Here is a 22,313-nt window from a genome sequence, read left to right as displayed (position 1 = left end):
ATATGGTCTTTTTCATAACCTTGAAACTTTATGTATAGTAGTAGAGACCCAGTGCACAAATTCGTGTACCAGTGGGGTCCCTCAGCCTGGCTTGTGGGATCGGGCCAAAACTGGGTCTCTGACATCCCCTGAGGGGTCCCAGTTTGAGAGGTTACAGGCCAGGCAGAGGGACACCACCAGTGTAAGATCAGGGCCAGGGAGGGACATGGGAGATTGGCCAGCTGGGGAGGGACCGTGGGAGGGCTCCAGGACATGTCTTGCCCATCTCACTCAGTCCCAATCAGCCAGACCCCAGCAACAAGCTAACCTACCGGTTGGAGAATCTGCCCCCTGGTGGTCAGTGAATGTCATAGCTACTGGTTGACCAGTCAACTGTCTGCCCCCTGGTGGTAAGTGAACATCATAGTGAGCAGTTGAGCGGCCTGACTTATCATTAGCATATTCCACTTTGATTGGTTGAACGGATAACCAGACAACTAGATGCTTAGCATATTAGGCTTTTATTATATAAGATACTCTGTCTTCAATATATTTCTACCTCTCAATTTCTATGTCTGTCTGCCTCTCCTTAAATCATTACTAATTCTTAAATAAAATTTTCTTGTTGTTTTAACATCTTTGAATCAAAGCACTGTGTTATTTTACCTGCAATATCGTTTATTGCAATGTATGGTAATATCTGTATTTCTATTGTTTTTGTGGGATTTTTTTGCATTAAAATAGACCTTAGATCTTCTTGAAGGAAAATTAATTTCTTGGTCATATTTTTTCTCCCATTACCTAATAAATAATTAACACTCAAATATCAATATTATTAAATAAATTATTACCAAAATAAAGAAATATGTAGTAATATTCAACTCTGAGATTAAAGTGACTAAGTAATATTTTCAAGGTCAGTGGAGTTTATTTCCCAAAGGTTAATATTATCATTTCTGTCTTCTGTCCCTCATTTGTTTTGAATTGTCCTTATGACTTAAATAGTGTCTGTGCAACTGTGCTTCTGTTGCTTAAGGGATGTTCTGTGGTTGCTTTGTTTTGAATGTACTGTGTTCTCAATGAGACTGTAAAGTCCTCAAGGGCATGCTTTGTTCAGTTCTTTCCTGTGTTTCTTAACTTGTGCCTAGAATAGTGGAAAACATTCATTCATTTAAGTATTTGTGAGTGCGTCTGGCATGTGCTGAGCATTGCTAGTTGTTGGTGATGTTGATGCTTTATACCTATATCCCCACACAGGCTGCTATCATACCAACTAAGCAGTACAACATAGTTTACACTTTGATATAAGAAAAAGTCTGTCAAATGTGATAAATTACGTATGTTCATATCAAGGGTAAAAGCCATGATTTCTAAAATTTCAAATGAAATTAAATATTAAAGATTTCCCTCTTCTCACCAATCATGTCTGTTTATATTTTGCCTATGCCTTTTGTTTACTTTTCGGGTCTCTATGTCTTTCTCAGGTTTGTATAGTTTTATTTCACATTGTATCGTTCACTTTGCATCATACAATTTTATATTTTGCGCACACATGCAAAGTGTCAGACATTCTAGCAACCACGCTGTGATCATTTTATTTATAAACTCACTTTTGTTTTAAAATAGTAGTTGCAAAAATGTAGCTCCACAGGTATGTTTTTAAAATATATTTTATTGATTTTTTAGAGAGGAAGAGAGAGGGATAGAGAGTTAAAAACATCGATCGGCTGCTTCCTGCACACCACTTACTGGGAATGTGCCTGCAACCAAGGTACATGCCCTTGACCGGAATCGAACCTGGGACCTTCCAGTCCGCAGGCTGACGCTCTATCCACTGAACTAAACCGGTTAGGGCTCCATTGCTATTTTAAAACAAAAGTGAGTTTGCACTGTGGAGAAGCTAAGGAAGGAAGTTGAGTCCTCACTCGACTGCCTTTACTTCTCCCCTTTTTTGATGTGACCAGAATTAGTGGAAAGCCTATTAAGTCATCACAGGTTTTCCAGGTGCTTCGTGCTAAATGGCACATCCTGTCAGCACGCACAGAAAATAAGGCTTTCCACATTACAGGGGAATGAGAAAATTCAACGAACAAAATAAACTAGTGAACATAGGGGTGCATATATCCTTTCTGACTGGTGTTCAGATTCTTAGGATATATTCCCAGAACTGGGATCACTAGGTCAAAAGGCAGTTCTGTTTTTTAATTTTTTGAGGAAATTCCATACTGTTTTCCATAGTGGCTGCACTGGCCTGCATTACTACCAATAGTGCACTAGTTCTCCACGTCTTTGCCAGCACTTGTTTTTTGCTGATTTATTGATGATAGCCATTCTGGCAGGTATAAGACGGTATCTCATTGTGGTTGTAATGTGCATCTCTCTGATAATTAGTGACATTGAGCATCTTTTCATATATCTTTGGCCATCTGTATGTCCTCTTTGGAGAAGTGTCTATTCAGGTCCTTTGCCCATTTTTTAATGGGATTGTTTTTCTTCCTAGTGTTGAGTTGTATAGTTCCACAAATCCCAAACAAGTGACAGCTGGCATCGGCATGCCCTGTACCTCTTGCTGAGCGGCCCCAAGCCCAGCACTAATGGCAGCCAACCTCAGTTCACCACAAAACCTCTCCCAGGACCTCTAGGCAGAGGCAGCTGACAACTGCAGATCACTTTGTAGCTCCCACCAGGTTGCCCAGGGCCAGGCACAGGCAGCAGCTGAACTTGTTCTGCATCAAGGAGACCCCAGAACCAACAAACGTGGTGGATGACTTCAGACTCCACCAGAACACCACCCAATCAGCACCAGAAAGGATACACCCAAAGGGTGTTCTTGGCAGGCACGGAGCCCTGCTAACGTGAATGATTGTCCTTGGGATCAGCCCTCACACAACAGCTGGTCTACTGTAGTCATGGCCAGTCCTCACAGCCAGTCATCTGAGGGTCAATTCCACTCAGTGATGTGCCAACAGCAATCAAGGCTCAACTACAACAGAAGAGCGCAAACAACCCCACACAAGGGAAACCACTGGAGCACCCAAAAACCAAAAATCTACAAGAGATATACAATAAATAAAGAGAAAGGAACCCAAGTACAACAGAAGGTAATCAACATACAAGTGAGCAAGAGAATAAAAAAGGAACAGAGAATGACTATAAAAACAATTGGAAAATAATTAATAAAATGACAATTACTACATAGCTATTAATAATTACTTTAAATGTAAATGGATTAAATGCTTCAATCAAAAGATGAATGGATAAAGAAGAGGTGGTATATATATACAATGGAATATCACTTGGCTATGAAAAAGAATGAAATCTTACCATTTGTGACAAAAGAGGTGGACCTAGAGGGTATTATGCTAAGTGAAATAAGTCAGACAGAGAAAGACAAATACCCTATAATTTCACATGGAATCTGAAAAACATAAGGAAACATACAAAACAGAAACAAACTCATACAGAGAACAGACTGGTGGTTGCTAGATGGAAGAGGGTGGAGGGACTGGGTGAAAAAGGTGAAGGGATTAAGTACACATTGGCAATCACAATATAGTTGTGGAGATGCAAAGTACAGTTTAGGGAATACTGTCAGTAACATTGTATAAGCTACATTTGGTGTCAGGTGGGTGCCAAATTTATCAGGAGAACACTTTGTGAGTTACACAAATGTTTAACCACTATGCAGTATACCTGAAACTAACACAATATTGAATGTCACAAAAGGTGACTCCCTAAATTTTAGCCCAGTTTCCAGATTTTATTTTTTTTCTTCCTTTTGCCTTCCTTTCACCTTGTGCCTAACAGACAAAAAACATTACGTATTTGGGGGTTTCCAAATACATATTAATTGAAAATCAGTCAACATTTTTAGTCAAATCAATCAGTATGAACTCTCTTAAATGTATCTTAGTTAACAAATTATCAATTCTCAAACAAATGCTGCTTCTTTGAACATCCACAATGTCTAAAATAAACATTCTATATGCCATTAAAGTGCCTAAGTCTGCTTATTTGCATAAGCTCCAGCTTTTGGATATCCATTGCACTTTCAACAAAGAAATAATGTTTCCATAACTGTAAACTGACAAATATTTAATATATAGATCCCATTTAGGGAATAAAAATATTATCTGAGTTTGTGTAAAATCCATTATTATTAATTTCTGAATTTCTCTTTTGCTTTTAATTCATAATTTGCTGTTTGTGAACTTTAATTTCCTATAAAATCCCCATTTCTTCATTACTCAACCATGCAATACATAGACAGCAGCTATATTAATAACCTCTCAAAGGTGCAGTGCACTGATACGGCTATTTATGCTGCTGTCTGGAGAAAAGCATATTTATTCTGTTCAAGTACCCATGAGACATGGAAACTATTCTTTTTCAGTCTCACAGTAGATAGTCATTTCAAAACTTCAATTACTATTTCAGCATGTTCCCTCCATTACCATTTTCAGCACCATAGCCAGTAACTTCTAATAGCAAAATGTAGTTTATAAACCATACACATATATGCCTTGCATGCAATGAACACATACAGCTATGTATAAATGATTAATATCTGCATAAAAGTAAAATGTATATGAAAATATCAATATATAAATCTTGAATATGAAAATTTTATACCTCTCAGGTACTGATGAATGACTGTTGAATGTCTGTACTAGTATACATAGGTGTATATATTTATCATATATGTATACTAGTATATCATATATCTTAGAATTGAAGAAAAATAATCATACACTAATATTCAAATATTTCTTGAGATTTATGTCAGTACAGAGCTGTTCTTTGTGCTACAGAGATTATGAAAAATAAAATAAAGTAATATTTCTGTCTTTGAACAACTTACAATTGTAAGAAATATTATTCTTTTTATTGAAATGAGATGATTGAATGAAAAAAATGATTGTTTATAGTCTCAATCTTACTTTATGTATACCTTAAATTCCATGGAATGGTTATAACTTCTCTTATTATGTGATATTTTGTTTCTGTATTAAATTAATCTTTTTCTTGAATCTATCATCTATTTTCCCATTCTTTTTGCCATAAAAATGCATACATCTAACGAGACAGGACATTTGGATCTCACCATTTTCAAACATGATTTTCAATATATTGTCTCTTATAATTTGTCTTGAGTGGAGGACACTGTAAAAAAATCAACCTTTTGCAGTTTACGGTTCTATTAATTGTTGGGATATTGATGAGTGTAACCCCAAAACACTTACTACTCAGTGTTCACTTTATAAAGAACAATGCAAGATACTTCAGGTCCTAAAGCCACAAAAATAGTTTGCTTAAAGTGATAATGTTTCCCTATTTGTTTGGCAGCTCTCATATTTGTCTAATATATAAAGGACTCTTTTTAAAATAGATTTTTAGAGAGAGTAAGGGAGGAAAACATTCATTGGCTGCCTCCTGCACATGCCCCGAACCAGGAATTGAACCTTTTGGTGCACAGATGGCGCTGCAACCAACTCAGCAGCACCGTAAACATCCTTAAAAGTTGTTTATGAATTTGTACATAAGCTTTTGTAACTATTTTGTCTTATTTTTTCATTAACCCTATTTCAATATTTATTTTTTATACTATCATACTGTATCTCATTTTTAAGCCTTTCAAAGCCAGACGGTAATGAATAAAAATCTACCTGTGACCAGAAAGTTTTACTTGAATTTGAGAAAAATCTAGATTCTTATTCTTATTCTGCATTGCCATTGTCAAGTGAGTGGAATATACCTGTGGCTTCCATTTTATCGTTTTCTCCTTCCTCCCTAATGCTCTGAAATCTAGCTTTGCTCTCCATTCTATAGATACCCTTATTAAGGACTTTGCTATTTCCTAGGTATTTGAACTTGGGAAAGTAACTGGATCTCTCTATGCCTTATATTCCTCATTTATAAAATGGAGTTAAAAATGCCTCTATCAGTTTGTCCTGAGGATTAAATGAGATGGAGTCCATGCAGTGGTTAGCATGCACTAAGTGCCTAAAAACTGGTGCTGATAACAATGTTGTAGTAACAGTGGATAATTTCCCACACAACCTGATTTTTCAGTTCCTTCATACTTTTAACAGCATGAGCTTTTTCTAGTCCCACAGGCATTAACATTCATCCTTGACTCTGTTTTGTCACTTTCTCCTTCCCTATCTAGCCAACTGTTAAATAGTTTGTCCTTTCCATTTTACCATAGTTCTCAAATGTGTCTTTTCTTTGCCCCTCTGACCTCACCCTCATTTTATCAGAGAGTAATCTACAGGGTGTGGTGAATCCCTGAAAATGTTCTCTGGGGCAGAAGAAGAACTAACAGGATCTTGAGTATGTAAGACACTGAAATATGCAGAGATTCCATAACTGCAAATAAGCAATCAAGAATGCCAGTGGGCTAGGTTGAGGTGCTCATCTTCAAACATAGCTTAATAAAGGTTATGAAAAAAGGGGGCTTCATTTAATTTAGATGGAAATATTTAATTTGTAGAATGGTGGTGGGAATAAATGTTATCAGTGACTACTGGTAATATGAAAACTAGAATATTCATTATTGGTCTTAGATTAAATTAACTAACTATGGAACCTGTGCTACACATCCACTGCCCCAACATCACTACTATTGGACACGTAAGTGATTAAAATGGCAAACTGTACAAATGGAGGTAGAATTACAGTTAAAAATTCATCTCATCCATATCAATCCCTATATAGAGTAATTGGTGATTTATGTTTTTTTTAAAAAAAGGCCAACAAAGTTACCAGTGCTTTGTATTATATATTTTATGCTCCAATCTGTTGCTATGTGATTATTAGATTGGAAACACATTGGGAACCTAAGATAGTGGTTCACATATTACAGATTTTCAATAAACATTGTTAAATACATGAGCTAAATGTTTGCTTAAAGACTGCATTACACCTCAAAGAGGCCATTAAAATTTATACTCAATAGAACAAAGTTCATACTATTCAAATGTGTTAAAAGACCATTTTTATTTCAAAGACTTTACCTTTACATACGGGCCTGTGATCACTCCAAGCAGCAAAGACTTCAGCTATTCGCTGACAGGTGATGCTCTTAGCGCCCTGTAGGACATAATCTTCATCACAAGAAAACTGCACAGTTGATCCCAGGCTAAAATTGAACAAAGGATTAAAAAGCAGGATTAGAAGCATATAACATAATGATTAGGCTCCATTTCTACTGGACATATCCAACAGGTCAAAAGTGCCTCACGGTGACAAAAGTGTCTACTCTGAAAGCAGAATATGAAAAAATGACTTGAGCAAAGGTATAGTAAAAGTCATAAACAGATCAATCTATTGTAAATCAGTAACATGCAGATATTGGTAGGAGTTGTATAAAACTGTCATCAAGTTTAAGTATCTTGTATTAATTGTAGAAGCCAAGATTAAATAATTGAGTGTCTCATCTAAGTAGGTGGTGATTGTGAGGCAAAAAGTGGGTTTCCTAACTTGAATCCCAGTGCTTATATCCATACCACATTACAGTACTTCTCTAGCAGGTTTTTATATGTGTACGAGAGGCCCAATGCACGAAATTCATGCAAGGGGCTCGGCCCTCGTAGCCGCTGCAGCTTGCCTCGGCCCTCGCAACCCCGGCTTCGTCCGGAAGGTCGTTCGGCTGTCCAGTCTAATTAGCATATTAGGCTTTTATTATTATAGATTGATTTGGACATGTCTATATGTATATGTTTACATATATTTAGGGCTTCAAAATGGTGCTGATCATTTCTATAGAATTAACCCATCTTTTATTATTTATCCTTTTGTAATTAGAATTTTGTTTCCCTTTCCACTGAAAATAAAGTTAACTAAAATGTTTATTTTTAAAAACCCTAATTGCTAAGTGTAACAAATGTTTTTCTGAAATAAACAACTGCCCATGCATTTTCGTTCATAAAATCCTTAAACAGAAACTCACCAGCAAGATAAATATAAAGGGTGTCCCAAAATTTACGCAAGATTTGAATTTTGCATGAGCATTAACAACAACAAAAATAAAAGCCTAATTTTACTTGGTTTGTTGAATCAGATTCTAATATCTGTTGCCCTTTGATTTCAATCCCTTCAATTTGATAAGCATTACCAAGTACCAATTATGGCCCAGGAGCAGGGACAATGAAGACCAATGAAGACCACGGCTTTGTGTATGTGCCAGCAAAGCCGTGGAGGCCATCTACCCGATGTGCTAGTCCATACATAGCCCTATACTGTATACTTTACAAATCAATAAAAAAAAATTACAATTTTTAATTACAAACCTGTGGTTTCTATCAAAATTACTTCTTGCGTGGATTTTGGGACACCCTTTACAAAGTCCAATTTCCTTAACTTAATATAAAATGTCTTCAAGCAGTTAAGTCCCTGGCAATTCCCACACATGAGGAGCCCTTCCAGCAGCTGGGCTTCTGTACCTGCCATGCGGCTCTCTGTCTGCTCTTCCTGGCCCTTCCTGACCAGAGGGCCTTCCCTGCACCCTCTCACCCGGCCTGCGCCAGAACAGCTCCTCTAGTTCCCTGAGCTCTTCATACAAGGGATCACCTGATCACACTTGTGTGGCAAGAAAATATTTCTGCAAAAATGCAGAGGACAATTTAAAAGGAAGACAAATAGATAAAGGGAGACCACTAAGAAAATAACAACTTAGGCCAAGAGTTAGCAAACCATATCCTGCAGCCCAAACCTGGTCCCCTGCCTGTTTTTACACAGCCCAGGAGCTAAAAATCGTCTTTATATTTTTAAACATTTGAAAAAAATCACAAAATTAATACTATTTTATGAAATGTAAAATATACATCAAATTCACATTTCATTGTCCATAAATAAAATTTTATTGAAACACAGCCATCCTCTTTCATTACAAAATATATGGCTGTTTTCATGCTATAATGTCACAGTTGGGTAGTTACAATGGAAACACTTTGTCCTATCCTATCTAATAAAGAGGGAATATGTTAATTGACCTTCACGCTGTCACAAAGATGGCTGCACCCACAGCCAATGAGGAGAGAATATGCTAATTGCCTGTCACACCCTCAAAGATGTTGGTGCCCACAGCCATTAAGGATGGAATATGCTAATTGACTGCCACGCCCTTAAAGATTCTGACACCCACAGCCAATGAGGAGGGAATATGCTAATTGCCTGTCATACCCTCAAAGATGTTGGTGCCCACAGCCAGTTAGGATGGAATATGCTAATTGACTGTCACACCCTCAAAGATGGCAGTGCCCATAGCCACAAGATGGTGGCGCCCAGTCCCCTCAGCCCCACTGGGGTGGCAGGCACATGGACTGGCCACACCCACCCCCAGGAGGGCCTGGCTGCTCCGAGTGCCTGCCTCCAGAGACCCCCAGTTCTCTCTAGTCAAAGTATAAAATGTTTACTATCTAACCCTTTAAAGAAAAAGCCGTCCAACTTCTGTTCCAGACTAAAGAAGACAAAAGGTAAGAAGTAAGTGGTGGCATGGCAAAGAACAGAAAGGTTAGTATAGGGGAAATCTAGGCATTAGAATCCAGTCTTCACCAGAGTTCTTTCTTTTCTTTCTTTCTTTTTAAAAAGTGGTTTTATTTTAAATATAAAACAAAGCAACAAAACAAAATCCCCAGTTCATTGAGTTATCATGAAATAATCACCCAGATATCAAGAAATAGATGATCTTAGGGTTTTCTTGGACTTCTTCATGACTCCCAAGTTTTATTCAGGTGACCCTGTAGACTGAGCAGCCTTAAAAATTTACTAATGATTAACTCCCTACCTTTTCTTACTTCCCCACCTCATAAGTGGAAACTCCATCCTTCCAACTGAAGATCAAAAACCATGGAGTCATTCTTTAGTCATCTTTTTCTCTTACTTTACACACCCACTCCCCATGGAGCAAATCCTGTTAGCGACATTTTCAAAATCAAGAGCCTAACATGTCTCACCTCCTACAGTGTCACCACCATCATCTGAGCCACCATAATGTCTCATATATACATATTATTGCCAATAGTCCTTTTGCTATGTGTTGGTTTCCTGTTTCTGTTCTTGGCTCCTCGCAATCTATCCTTAAATGGCATCCATGGCAATCATTTTTAGAAAATGGTTCAAATTATGTGATTTCTATGCATCAAACCTTCTATTATTTCCCCCATTTCTCTCCTTTCTCCTTCAATCTCTGTTCTTTAGCTACATTGACTTCCTTGCTCTGGCTTGAAAATATTAAGGATGCACTTGCCTCAGGGCCTTTACATTGCTCTGATATCAGTCTGGAAAATGCTCAGCAAGAAGTCCATGTCTGTCAACTCCTCATTTCTAGTTTTTCTTCACATCACCTTATTCATAAGGTCCATTGTGACTATTCTCTAAAAAACAGCTAGTTCTATTCTGTAATCTTCCTCTATGTTATTTCCTTTACATTTTCTGATACATTGTGCATTCATTTGTCTACTTATTGCATCTCTCATTCCACAAAAACTCACAGTGCTTATCTGTTTTGTTTCCCAACCTGTCAAATATATCCTAGTATACAGTAAATTGTTAGATATATGTATATTCATACATATATATTGTAAATTGTTAAATATGTCTATCTAATCTAATAATAGAGAAACATGGTCATTGACTATACTTTCGCTACGCCACCCACTGTAGCCAAAGTTGGCGGTTAATTTGCATATACCAGCTGGGAGCGAAGACTGAAGACAACATGGAAGTGAAGTGCTACAGAAGGGAGCTAAGTAGAGGCGGCAGAGATAGGAACGGAGCCAAGGCGGCAGAGGTGGGAGGCGGGAGTGGAAACCCAGCCAGAGTGGCTGGGAGCGGGAGGGGAAACCCAGCCAGAGTGGCTGGGAGCGGGAGGGGAAACCCAGCCAGAGTGGCTGGGAGCGGGAGGGGAAACCCAGCTGCAGGGGCTGGGAGTAGCAGGGCAAACCCGGCCCCAGTGGCGGGGAGGAGCAGGGCAAACCCAGCCACAGCGGATGGGAGCTGATGGGCAAACCTGCCGCAGCAGCTGGGAGAGGCAGGGCAAACCCAGCCGCAGCTGCTGGGAGTGGCAGGGCAAACCTGGCAGCAGCTGCTGGGAGTGGCAGGGCAAACCCGGCCGCAGTGGATGGGAGCCGATGGGCAAACCCTTCCGCAGCGGCTGGGAGCGGGAGTGAAGCCCGCCTCATGGGTTTTGCTCCCTTCTCTGCTTTGCTTCAGCCGCAGGAAGCCCTATTCTTGCAGGAATCTTCCTGCAACAGGCCTCTAGTATGTATCTATTTGAGAGTGAATAAATGCTCTTCATAATATATGTAATAAACAAAAATTTTCATGCCATACCCCTATAACAGGGCAAAATTATTCTCAGGTAAAATACCTTCTCAAGGATATTTTAATGGCTTTTAATCCATGTGCACTCAGCTCTCACCACTAGACACACTTGCTATGGTCCAGAAGCAGCTAAGAAAGCAATGTGATCAGAGCACAACAAATGAAAAAGACAGTGGTACAAAATTACGTTAAAGAAGCAATTAAAAACTGGGGTCAGATCATTTATGAATTTGTAAGTCATGGTAAAGATTTTAACCTTTACTCTGAGGGAACTGGGCAACTATTGTAGGACTGAGAGCCAAAGGAATGACATTATGTGACTTTAGGTGTTAAAGTGATAATACTGGCACTGGGTGAAGAATACAATTTAAGGGGCAAAGGCAGAATCAGGGAGTATGGTTAACTATCTATCCAGTAATCCTAGCTCTCATGGAGATGCAGTGATGGTGGTTTGTACAACAGAGGTGGTTTTCAGAAACTAACAATGGTGAAAAGAAATTGTTTAGAAGGCCTTAGAATAGGCCTGGTCTACAGAAGTAATTTTAATTACTAATTTCTTCCTAACTTAATGGATTCATGATTCTGTCAAGGTCACTCTGCTGGTCACATAATTATATGTTTTTTGACCAGGCTCTTCTTGCTAAAAATAATAAATTGCATCTTGTAACAAGTGTTTGAGCTTGTTTTTTGTTTTTTTTTTGTTTTTTTTTTTTTTATAGCAAAGCAACTCACTGACCCTGAAGACAGACAACTGGCAATAATAAACAACTGAGTGCATTGCTATGATACCAGACCGGCCGGGTATTTGCATCGAATAATTGAATACCTTCCCCTCCACCTGAAGTTTAACAGTCTCAGCAAGGTTTTCTTCCTTTACTTTGCTGGAGAAGTAGTTTCAAACTGCAGTTAACAGTTTGAGCTGCAGAGTCCCAGAGGCCTTTCAAACCCTACCGCTTCCCTCGCTCAGCTTTATGGCTCGGAGACAATAAAGATCTCTCCAAGCTTCTCCATCTGCGGTGGTCACATAATGAAATGTAATTTATAACGGACACAGGGCTTCACACACATTGAACACCAAGTTACTTCTCTCCAACTGGAAATAATTGTGAAAATTATTAATTTCTTACCTACTATTAAGAGAAAGACTCTTTATTTATCATCTACAAGCCCTACTATCCAGGACCACAGCTAAACTTTAAAATATTCTGAACCAAAAATACAGAAGTACTAAATAGCATAGAGAGGACAGAAATCACTGGAAGAACTAGCCTTTCCAGTAAAATCCAGGCTCAGTAACATCCAGGAAATGGGTAGCATGTGCAAATGCACCACCTTCTTTTTATGAACTGATTTATTATTTGAATCAAATTTAAAGGATCACTTACAACTACATTTCCTCAAAAATATGTATTTCTTGAATAAGTATTTAGTTATACTGCAGTAACAATCAAGGAAGACAAGCTGTATTCACTATAATTTTTCTGTCACCACTGAAGAGACACCTGCCTTTTTCAGCTAAAAAAACTTTCTACTTCAGTAAGTTACTCATTTGATTGTATACCCGCAAATAAACAAGTGGACACATTTTAAACTGATATTACTAAATAACCAAGCATATGTTATGCAACTACAGAGTTTAGAAAACAGTGTTGATTTTCACCATGATTATACTAGCCTAACTTTAAGTGCTATTATCTTTTTTTTTTTAAATATACTTTATTGATTTTTTACAGAGAGGAAGGGAGAGAGATAGAGAGTTAGAAACATCGATGAGAGAGAAACATCGATCAGCTGCCTCCTACACATCTCCTACTGGGGATATGCCCGCAACCAAGGTACATGCCCTTTACCGGAATCAAACCTGGGACCTTTCAGTCCACAAGCCGACGCTCTATCCACTGAGCTAAACCGGTTTAGGCGCTATTATCTTTTGAAAAAACAAACAAACAAAAAACTGTACATATTACTGCAAAACACAAACATCTAAGCTCTCAGTGAAAGAAGGTATGAATTTTTAAAAGTATATGGCATTATTTCTTTTTTTTTTTTGCATGTATCTGTCCAATTTTACCAACACCATTTATTGAAAAGACTGTCTTGATTCCATTGTATGTTCTTGCCTCCTTTGTCAAATATTAATTGAGCATAGTGGTTTGGGTCGATGTCTAGGTACTCTATTCTATTCCATCGGTCCATATGTTTGTTCTTGTGACAGTAAAAGGCAGTTTTGAGAACAATGGCTTTGTAATACAGCTTGATATCTGGTATTGAGATCCCTCTTATTTTGTTCTTCTTTCTCAGCATTGCTGCAGCTATTCAGGGGTTTTTTTTTGTTTGTTTGTTTCCAGATGAATTTTTGGAGAGTTTGTTGTAGGTCTATGAAATATGATGTTGGTATTTTAATGGGGAGTGCATTAAATTTATATAGATTGCTTTGGGTAGTATGGACATTTAATGATGTTGATTCTATCAATCCTTGAATACAGTATGTTCTTCCATCTGTTTGTGTCTTCGTCTATCTCTTTTTTCAGTGTCTTGTAGTTTTCTGAGTACAGGTCTTTTACCTTCTTAGACCACCAACTTACACCAAAATACACAAAAATAAACTCAAAATGGATAAAGGACTTAAACATAAGACAGGAAACCATAAAAATATTAGAAGAATCCACAGGCAGCAAAATCTCAGACATATGCCAAAGCAATATATTCATTGATACAGCTCCTAGGGCAATCCAGCTAGTGTCTTTGACTGGTTAAAGTCAGCAAGAAACCTAGGAAACTGAGTCTACAAGGCTCATTCCCTAACTCTCCCATGATAGACAGCAGAGCAGGGAAGATCTAAAAAGTGAATTCATGGGCAATCAGATCAGGGACCAGCACAGAGATAGCAAACAAATGAATAAACAAAACAGTATCCCATAACAAATACTACAGAGAAATAATATCAAAGATAGAGTGAGAAATGTCTAAAGGGGTCAGAAAAGACTTTCTAGCTCTTTCCAGATCTTGGCTAGAGGAAACAAATGAACACAATAAACTGACAAACAAAATAAAAACAGGCATGGATGCATGGAACAGATGGACAGCTATCAGAGGGGATGAGGAAAGGGGCCTGGATGAAAGAGGTGAAAGGATTAGCCAAAGAACCTGTATGCATAACCAACCCATGGGCACAGACAACAGTGTGGTGATGGCCACAGGGAAAGGGGTTGAGGTGGGGACTGGGTGGAGGTGGGCAAAGGAGGGGAAATGTGGTTGTCTATATAGTGTCAACAATAAAAAATAAAGTTAATAAAAAATGACTTGTTAGGGAGGTTGTATTTAATCTGACATCTTAATAACAAAGAGACATTACTGGAATAGGCATCTGCCAGAGGGGCCCCAAGTAGGAATAAGCTAGATATGTTTCAAAAACAAAAAAGAGGCCAGGATAGCTGGATCAGAGTGGGATATGAGGAGAATAATCCAAAATGGGCTCAGCGAGGGAAAAACAGAACAGGTTCTATAAGGACTACTTTTAAGAGTATCAATTTTATTCTAAGTCCAAGGGGGATGTTATTAGGGGATTTTAAGCAGAGAATTGATCAGATCTGTGTTTTGAAAAAATCACTCTGACTGATCTCTGGTGAATGTATCATAGATAACAAGAGTAATAGACAGATAATTTAGTGCTGTTTTAATGGTTCAAGGGAGATGATAGTGGCTTAAATTAGGAAGGTCTTTTTGTTTTGTTTTTATTTATCTTTATTGTTGAGAATATTACATGTATCCCATTTTTGTCCCATTCCGTTTCCCCTCCACCTGGCTCCCACCCCACCCCAGGCCTTCATTACACTATTGTCTGTGCCCATGAGTGATGCATATCTATATATATGTATAAAAGCCTAAGCGACCATTCGACCTGTAGCTATAACACACACTGACCACCAAGGGGCAGAAGCTCAATGCACAGGCATGGAAACATGGAACAGACTGATGAATCTCAGAGAGAAGTGGGTAGGGGAGAGGGTGGTAAGAGATTAACCAAAGATCTTATATGCATACTAGAGGCCCAGTGCATAGATTCATGCACTGGTGGGGTCCCTCAGCCTGGCCTGCAGGGATCAGGCTGAAACTAGCAGTTCCTTCTCTTGGTTCACTCACTACTATTTTCTTGCCACTCATAAGCATGATTTGATTGCTCCTTGTATTACATCAAATAATCAAATAGCATAGATTTTTGGGACTATGTCATAGATTCTCCTATCTTTCTACATTATCTAATTAATGGAATCAACTCATGTTGATTTAATATTCTTTACAATATCTAATGCCGATGATTCCCTACAATCTCTGAATATCAATTATGTTCAACTACAAACTTAATATTCCCACTTGAAAATATTTAAATCACTTAAAGTTTACAATATCAAAACAGAACTCTTGATTTTTCTCCACAAACCTCTGGATTTTCATTTTATAATGTTTAAGCTGAAAATAAGGTATCTCCATTATTTTTTTGTTTTTCTTACTTTCTACATCAAATTATCATTGAATACTGAGAATTTTAACTTCAAAATGTATCTTAAATCTGTTTAGTTTACTGTCATCACCACTGGAGTCCGAGTCTCCACCATCTTACACCCAGACTACTTCAGCAGCCTTTTAACTAAAACTTCTCTTTCCCTGAATCAATTTATCTAAAATATAAAGTATGACCAACTGAAAATATAAGCTGCGCTAGGCCACCCTCTTACAACTCTTTACAACTTCCTATAATAGGTAGGTGCCCTAAATGACTGAAGTAGCCTAGGGGTGACCATGGTGAAGCAGAAAAAGCTTTCTCAGCCCAAAGAGAGCAGCTGTTCACTGGTTGTACCAGATGTTAACATGAACATACAGTTGTTTCAGTTGCTAAGTCTAACAGTGCAAAAACTGTGTGTGTGTGTGTGTGTGTGTGTGTGTGTGTGTGTGTGTGAGAGAGAGAGAGAGAGAGAGAGAGAGAGAGAGAGAGAGAGAGAGAACTCCGTTGATTTTTAAATATTAGCTCCCACATTATAAAAACACTGTTTAAAAAATCTTTAATTCATTAGGCTGAATGGATGCCAATTAGCTTCCGCTGCAAAAGAGATCCGGTTTCCCTCTTATCTCCTCAACTTCATTCGATGCTTTGAGACTCTCTGATCTTTACTTTCCTGGAACAGTTAATCAAGCTCTTCCTCACTCTGAGGAAGGTGAGCCTGGGTGGAGGTGGGCAAAGGTGGGGAAAATGAAGGACATCTGTAATAATGTCAACAATTTAAAAATTGTCCATCAAAAAATGAATATATATATATATATATATATATATATATACAAAATATGGGGGGTAATTACTCCAGCAAATATGAGAGTGGGACCTTCTTAAATTGGGTGGGCTCCCACCATGACATTTTTATTCTCTCTCTCTCTCTCATAAAACACAATTTTAATTTTTTTTTTTACTTTAAAGCACTTATAAATTTGTGATTACATCTGCATGTGTTCATTTTTCCTATTTTCTGCCTTTAAATTATAAGAAATATGGAAGGCATGTATTATGTCTGTTTTATCAGTTTCTAGTACAAGGCCAGGTACATAATGGACACACAAGAGATAAAGAAATAAAGAATATATTTTTTTCTGAATTTCTCTTCCTATCTATACCAGATTCTAGTAATCCTTTAGAACCAGTTCAATGTTAGCATTTTGTCACCCTTACCTCCTAGTCTCCAAAACACCATACCTTGTCTGTGCTTCTGTAACATTTCACACATTCTTGTTTTAAATATACATTTTTTTTTTAATTTCATAGAGGAAGGGAGAGGGTGAGAGTGATAGAAACATCAATGATGAGAGAGAACCATAAATCGGCTGCTTCTCACATGCCCCTCACTGGGGATCGAGCCCGCAACCTGGGCATCTATCCTTACCGGGAATCAAACCATGACTTCCTGGTTCATACATAGGTTGACGCTCAACCACTGAGCCATGCTGACCAGTCACATTCTTAAATGATGATGACCATATTACAATGTAGTCCTCTGTGGGATTCTTGATGCCTAATATCTATGAAGGTGCTTGAAACATGATTGAAAGATGATCTTAAGACTTGAAATCCACTATACATAATGGTATCTAACTCACTGTATTGCTTTTATAATAAATTGATTTCCAATGAACCATATATTTTTTAAAATAGTGGGGCAAAGTAAATATTAACATTAATAAAAGTCATTTTATAGCATGCTATAATAGCAGCTAGCATTGAGTACTTGTTTTAAGATCTATGATTTCTACCACACATAACTTATCTCATGCAATCTTCCCCTCAAGGATATGAGGAAATAAACTCTTGGAGAAGACAAGATAGTTTATGGCAAAGATGGGACTTGAATGAAGTTTGCCTTCAAAATATAATGTAATGTAGTGACTAAAAGGTTTTAGATTCCGAGAGTAATGAGTTCAAATCTAAGTTTCATCAAGTTATTAGCTGGGTAAACAGATTGTCAATTTTCTCACTTGTAAAGAGGGGCTAAATAAATATATGCTGGGAATTTTTAATAAATAAAGAATGCATGTAAATGCTTACCATTTTGTAGTCTATAAACTATAAATTTTATTTATCAAAGCTGAGAATTTGATTTTAGTAAGTCACTTAGTATCATTTAGTATTTTACAGATTTTTAAAACATTTTTATTTGTAAAATGCTATAATCAGAGGACAACTGAAAATTCAAGATTTAAAAAATATTATTTGTTAGTAATGTAAAATAATGGCTACCATAAATATAACATACATGCTCCAGGTTCTTAGTAAGTTAATTTAAAACTAACAAAATTAATACTATTTTAAGATGGTGATAAAACATATTCATGTTTACTTCCAAAAAATACATATAAAATGTTTGCAGGAAGGTTTCACAGGCAGTACCTCGTTTCAAACTCATCATCACATGTGGTAGATTTGATTTACATGTTGCATAGAAGGAAATTCAGACAAACAAAAGTGAATGATTTACCCAATATCAAACAACTAATAAGCAGGAGAACTCAGATTCAAACTCACATCTTTCAAATCCAAATCCCATCATTTCCCTTAGTACATGATGATAAATTAATCATTTAAACTCCAAAAGTGCTCTTTAAAGTTTTTTTTCATTTGATACTTTAAAATAATAAAATAGTATTAATAGTAACACATCAACTAAATTTCAATTAAATAAACTTTAACAAAATAACAAAATAAATAATTAAATATTACCTAAAATCTGATCCAACTCTCTTCCCATTTTCTGGTTCACCTGGATCTGGACATAAATTGGAAGCTGTTTTAATACCTCCCTCATTTACTGTAACACAGAAAAGAGAAAAAAAAAGAATCAAAACCTATGTAATTAGAAAAGTAAGGATATTAATTTTTATCATTACATAAAATACATTCCTGCATTTTGTCATTACAGTTTAAATATCAAAAGTTAAAATATAATTCTATAATCTAGTAATGAATACAAAACCAATTTTTCTATTTATATACCTAAAATAATTAAGTTTGATGGTCATATTCTAAATGACATACTATTATGATATTAATACATCAACAGTTAACAATTTATTTTTAATTACCATTAAATTGTGAAATCTCTGTATATGCATTCCCAGGGCATCAATAACAGCGTTTCCATTAATTATTTGCAGTGAAGAAGTCATAACCAATTATAACAGTGTAATTTGGATACCTATTATTTCTAAAGGTGCAATAGAAAAATAAGATATTATGAAAAAAGTTTAAAATTATTAATTTAGGCTACAAATGCCAAAATAAAACTATGGGGCAAATTACTAAGCAAAGCCTAGAATCTGTAATAATAAAAGCGTAATATGTTAATTAGACTGGCCGTCCTTCCGGACAACCTTCCAGACAAAGCTGGGGCTGCAAGAGCCAAGTGAAGTCGCACTGGCTGCGAGGGCCAAGCCCCTTGCATAAATTTTGTGCATTGGGCCTCTAGTTATAATTCTGAAAAATAAAATAATGACATATCCTCTAGCAATTTTCATGACTATGTTTTACTTAGCCATTGTACACATTTTCAATAGTTTCTTCAGAACACCCAGTTAATGAAATATTAATTAATATGTTCAGTGAATGTGACCACATTGGATAAATTCCTAAGATAGATAGTTTAATGGAAATATTATAAAACCAGATAATTTTGAAATATCTGACTGACATCATTTCATAAATTTAATTGTATAAGAAACTAGAGAATAACTTCTATTTTGCTCTTCATGAATTTATCTGCTTGGGTGGTCAACACACAATGCAATATAAAGATGAAGTATTATAGAATTATACACTTGAAACCTATATAATTTTATTAGCCAATATCAATCCAATAAATTCAAATAATTTTTGTAAAAAGAAAAGAATAGTATCTTTCAGCAGAGATTTCAGAAAAGAAAAAAATATATAAACCTTGTAATGGTTCTCATCTTACACAATGGATTAAAATCACTGTGGAGCTTTCTTTAAAGAATAAAGATGGCTACTTCTACCTCTAAATACTCTAACATATTTAATCTATGGCAGGACGTGGCATCAATTTTGTTTGTTTTTATTTTGTAATAAACCTCAAAGTGATTATAAAGTAAAGTCAATGTTGAGAACAGTTGGATCCCTGCATCATTTAGTTCAGACTAGTCAATGTGCTTAAATTGATTTATCAAATAGCAAGATAATTGTCAGATGATGGCCCAACATTCATGTCTCTAATAATGCTGACATATTTTCAATTAGATATTAAATTTTACTTTTGTATCCTTTATTCTATAAAAAACCACTTGCCTAAATAGCCATAGCCCAACAATGCTCTTGTTGCTGACTTTATTACATATTCATTGGTCAAAGCATGTGATAAGTATGTTGCCTTGGTCTGTTGACTTCCTATTTAATTCCATTTTACCTGTCTTTGGTATTTTTGTTTTATTTTTTGGTGTGTGTGTGTGTGTGTATGTGGCTATTCTGCTACTTTTGTTGATATCACATATAGTGGACAAATTCAAAGGCACTGACCAATAGTTATCTATAGTTTATATTTCCCTCACAGCTTGAAAAATTACCTCTTTGCTTATGACTTTCAATGTATAGTTTTGCCATCTTTTCCAAGTTCCTTTCTTGTTCCTTCAATGACTTACTAAACCAACAAAATTCTTGCCCTAACTGGTTTGGCTCAGTGGATAGAGCATCGGCCTGCAGACTGAAGGGTCCCAGGTTCGATTCTGGTCAAGGGCATGTACCTTGGTTGCGGGCACATCCCCAGTAGGGGGTGTGCAGAAGGCAGCTGATTGAAGTTTCTCTCTCACCGATGTTTCTAACTCTCTATCCCTCTCCCTTCCTCTCTATAAAAAAAATCAATAAAATATTAAAAGTAAATAAAATAAAAATTCTTATTATCATCTCATGTGCATGCTCTAACCAACCTGACCAAGATGCTTTTGTGATTCCATTATTACTCAGCTCCAATTCATCTTATTTGCAGACTGAACTTCCTCAAACAAAATTTGTATTACTGTTCAATTCTATTATTCTGAATTTCTAGTATATTAATTGTATTTCTCACTGGTCATCAAGACACATCCATAATTCAAGAGCAACAGATTCTTTATCATTCTGCAATTTTACTTGTTATATCCAACAGGTCAGAAATGCCTCCAAGTGACAAAAGTGGTTAGCCTTGCTTATTCTATGCTTTGTGCTTTCTCCATATCTCCATGTTTTCCCTTTCTTCCACTTTGTCAAAATCCTATTTAATTTTCAAGACTCATATCATGTGCTACTTTTTACAAAATACAATCTTTTATTTTTTTTCAGATTATTCACATCCCTCTTTTTATATATCATGGAAAATGTAGAGTTAATTTTAAAGTTGTTTTATCATATTATAAAAGAGTAGTTTCACATTATTTAGTCATAGGCACACAATAATATATCCCTGATAAATATAGTTGGAAGACTTATAATTATTTTAATATACCCACAATGCCTAAAAGGACTTAATAACAGTAAATATGTCCTAGTTGTATGATTAATAACTATATCCTTGCATATGATTTTCAATGAGTCAAGTATTTTCTATGGGAAGCACTATCTTTTATATCTTTAAATGGCTTTTATAAAAATTATTATATATTTTATAAGAATAAGCATTTTCCATTATTGCAAAAAAAATTTTTTAGCATGAGATAGAGAAGAAAATAAGTGATATGACTATACTTACCTACTCTATTATATTATAATAGATAACATTATATTACAATATATAAAAGATTATGTGTTGATAATCTAGAAGTACTTTATCAACACATTAGAAATAAAAAATAATAAAACATATTTTTCCATTTCTTTGTCATTATTGCCTCAAAAAGCAAGCCGGGGTTGTATAAATTTTTATAATAGCTAAAACACGTATTTAGCACTAACTATGCATCAGAAACTATTCTACATCTATTTTACGTGTATCAACTCATTTACTCTTCACAACAATCTTAAGAGTATCTACTAATATTCTACACTTCCTTCAGGTGAGAAAACTGAGGCATGGAGAAGTTAGAAATGTTTCAAAGTCATACTGTTAATTAATGCTTTAATCTAGGTTTAAACCTTAGCAGATTCATTCAAGAAATTTTACTCTTAACTCTTGAGCCCTATATATTGTCTAGAAATCTCACCAGGACAAAACAGCATCATTAATTAAAACTGAAAACACTTTCTAGACATTTTATCTTAAAAAGCAAAGCATAGATATTACTTTCACCATTTTCACTTAGTTAATCTCAGATTTTAATTATTTGTGTCTATTTGGGATTGTGCTTTAGAACAATTGTGTTTTTGAACATCTGCTATATGGAAACGACTTCCCAATTTAAAATGCAAAGATAACAGGAAACCTTTTGCATGATACATGTATTTAATTAAAAATTTTTAAAATAAAAATAAAGAAAATGTATAATCA

At 36.1% G+C, this 22,313-nt stretch overlaps 1 protein-coding gene across 2 annotated transcripts in view; it reads right to left on the bottom strand.

The window, feature by feature from the left end:
• The window catches only part of CSMD3 (CUB and Sushi multiple domains 3), an 886,927-nt gene that overhangs the window by 509,648 nt on the left and 354,966 nt on the right, over positions 1-22,313 (bottom strand). For both annotated transcript variants that reach the window (XM_059671887.1, XM_059671888.1), the window contains 2 exons: positions 18,566-18,653; positions 6,996-7,120 (listed from right to left, as the gene is read on the bottom strand). In XM_059671887.1, the coding sequence (XP_059527870.1) occupies positions 6,996-7,120; positions 18,566-18,653 (213 nt within the window). The remainder of the gene's footprint in view (positions 1-6,995; positions 7,121-18,565; positions 18,654-22,313) is intronic.

The sequence above is a fragment of the Myotis daubentonii genome, chromosome 17, assembly GCF_963259705.1.
Source record: "Myotis daubentonii chromosome 17, mMyoDau2.1, whole genome shotgun sequence".
NCBI lineage: Eukaryota > Metazoa > Chordata > Mammalia > Chiroptera > Vespertilionidae > Myotis > Myotis daubentonii.
This window is presented reverse-complemented; position numbering and strand designations above follow the sequence as displayed.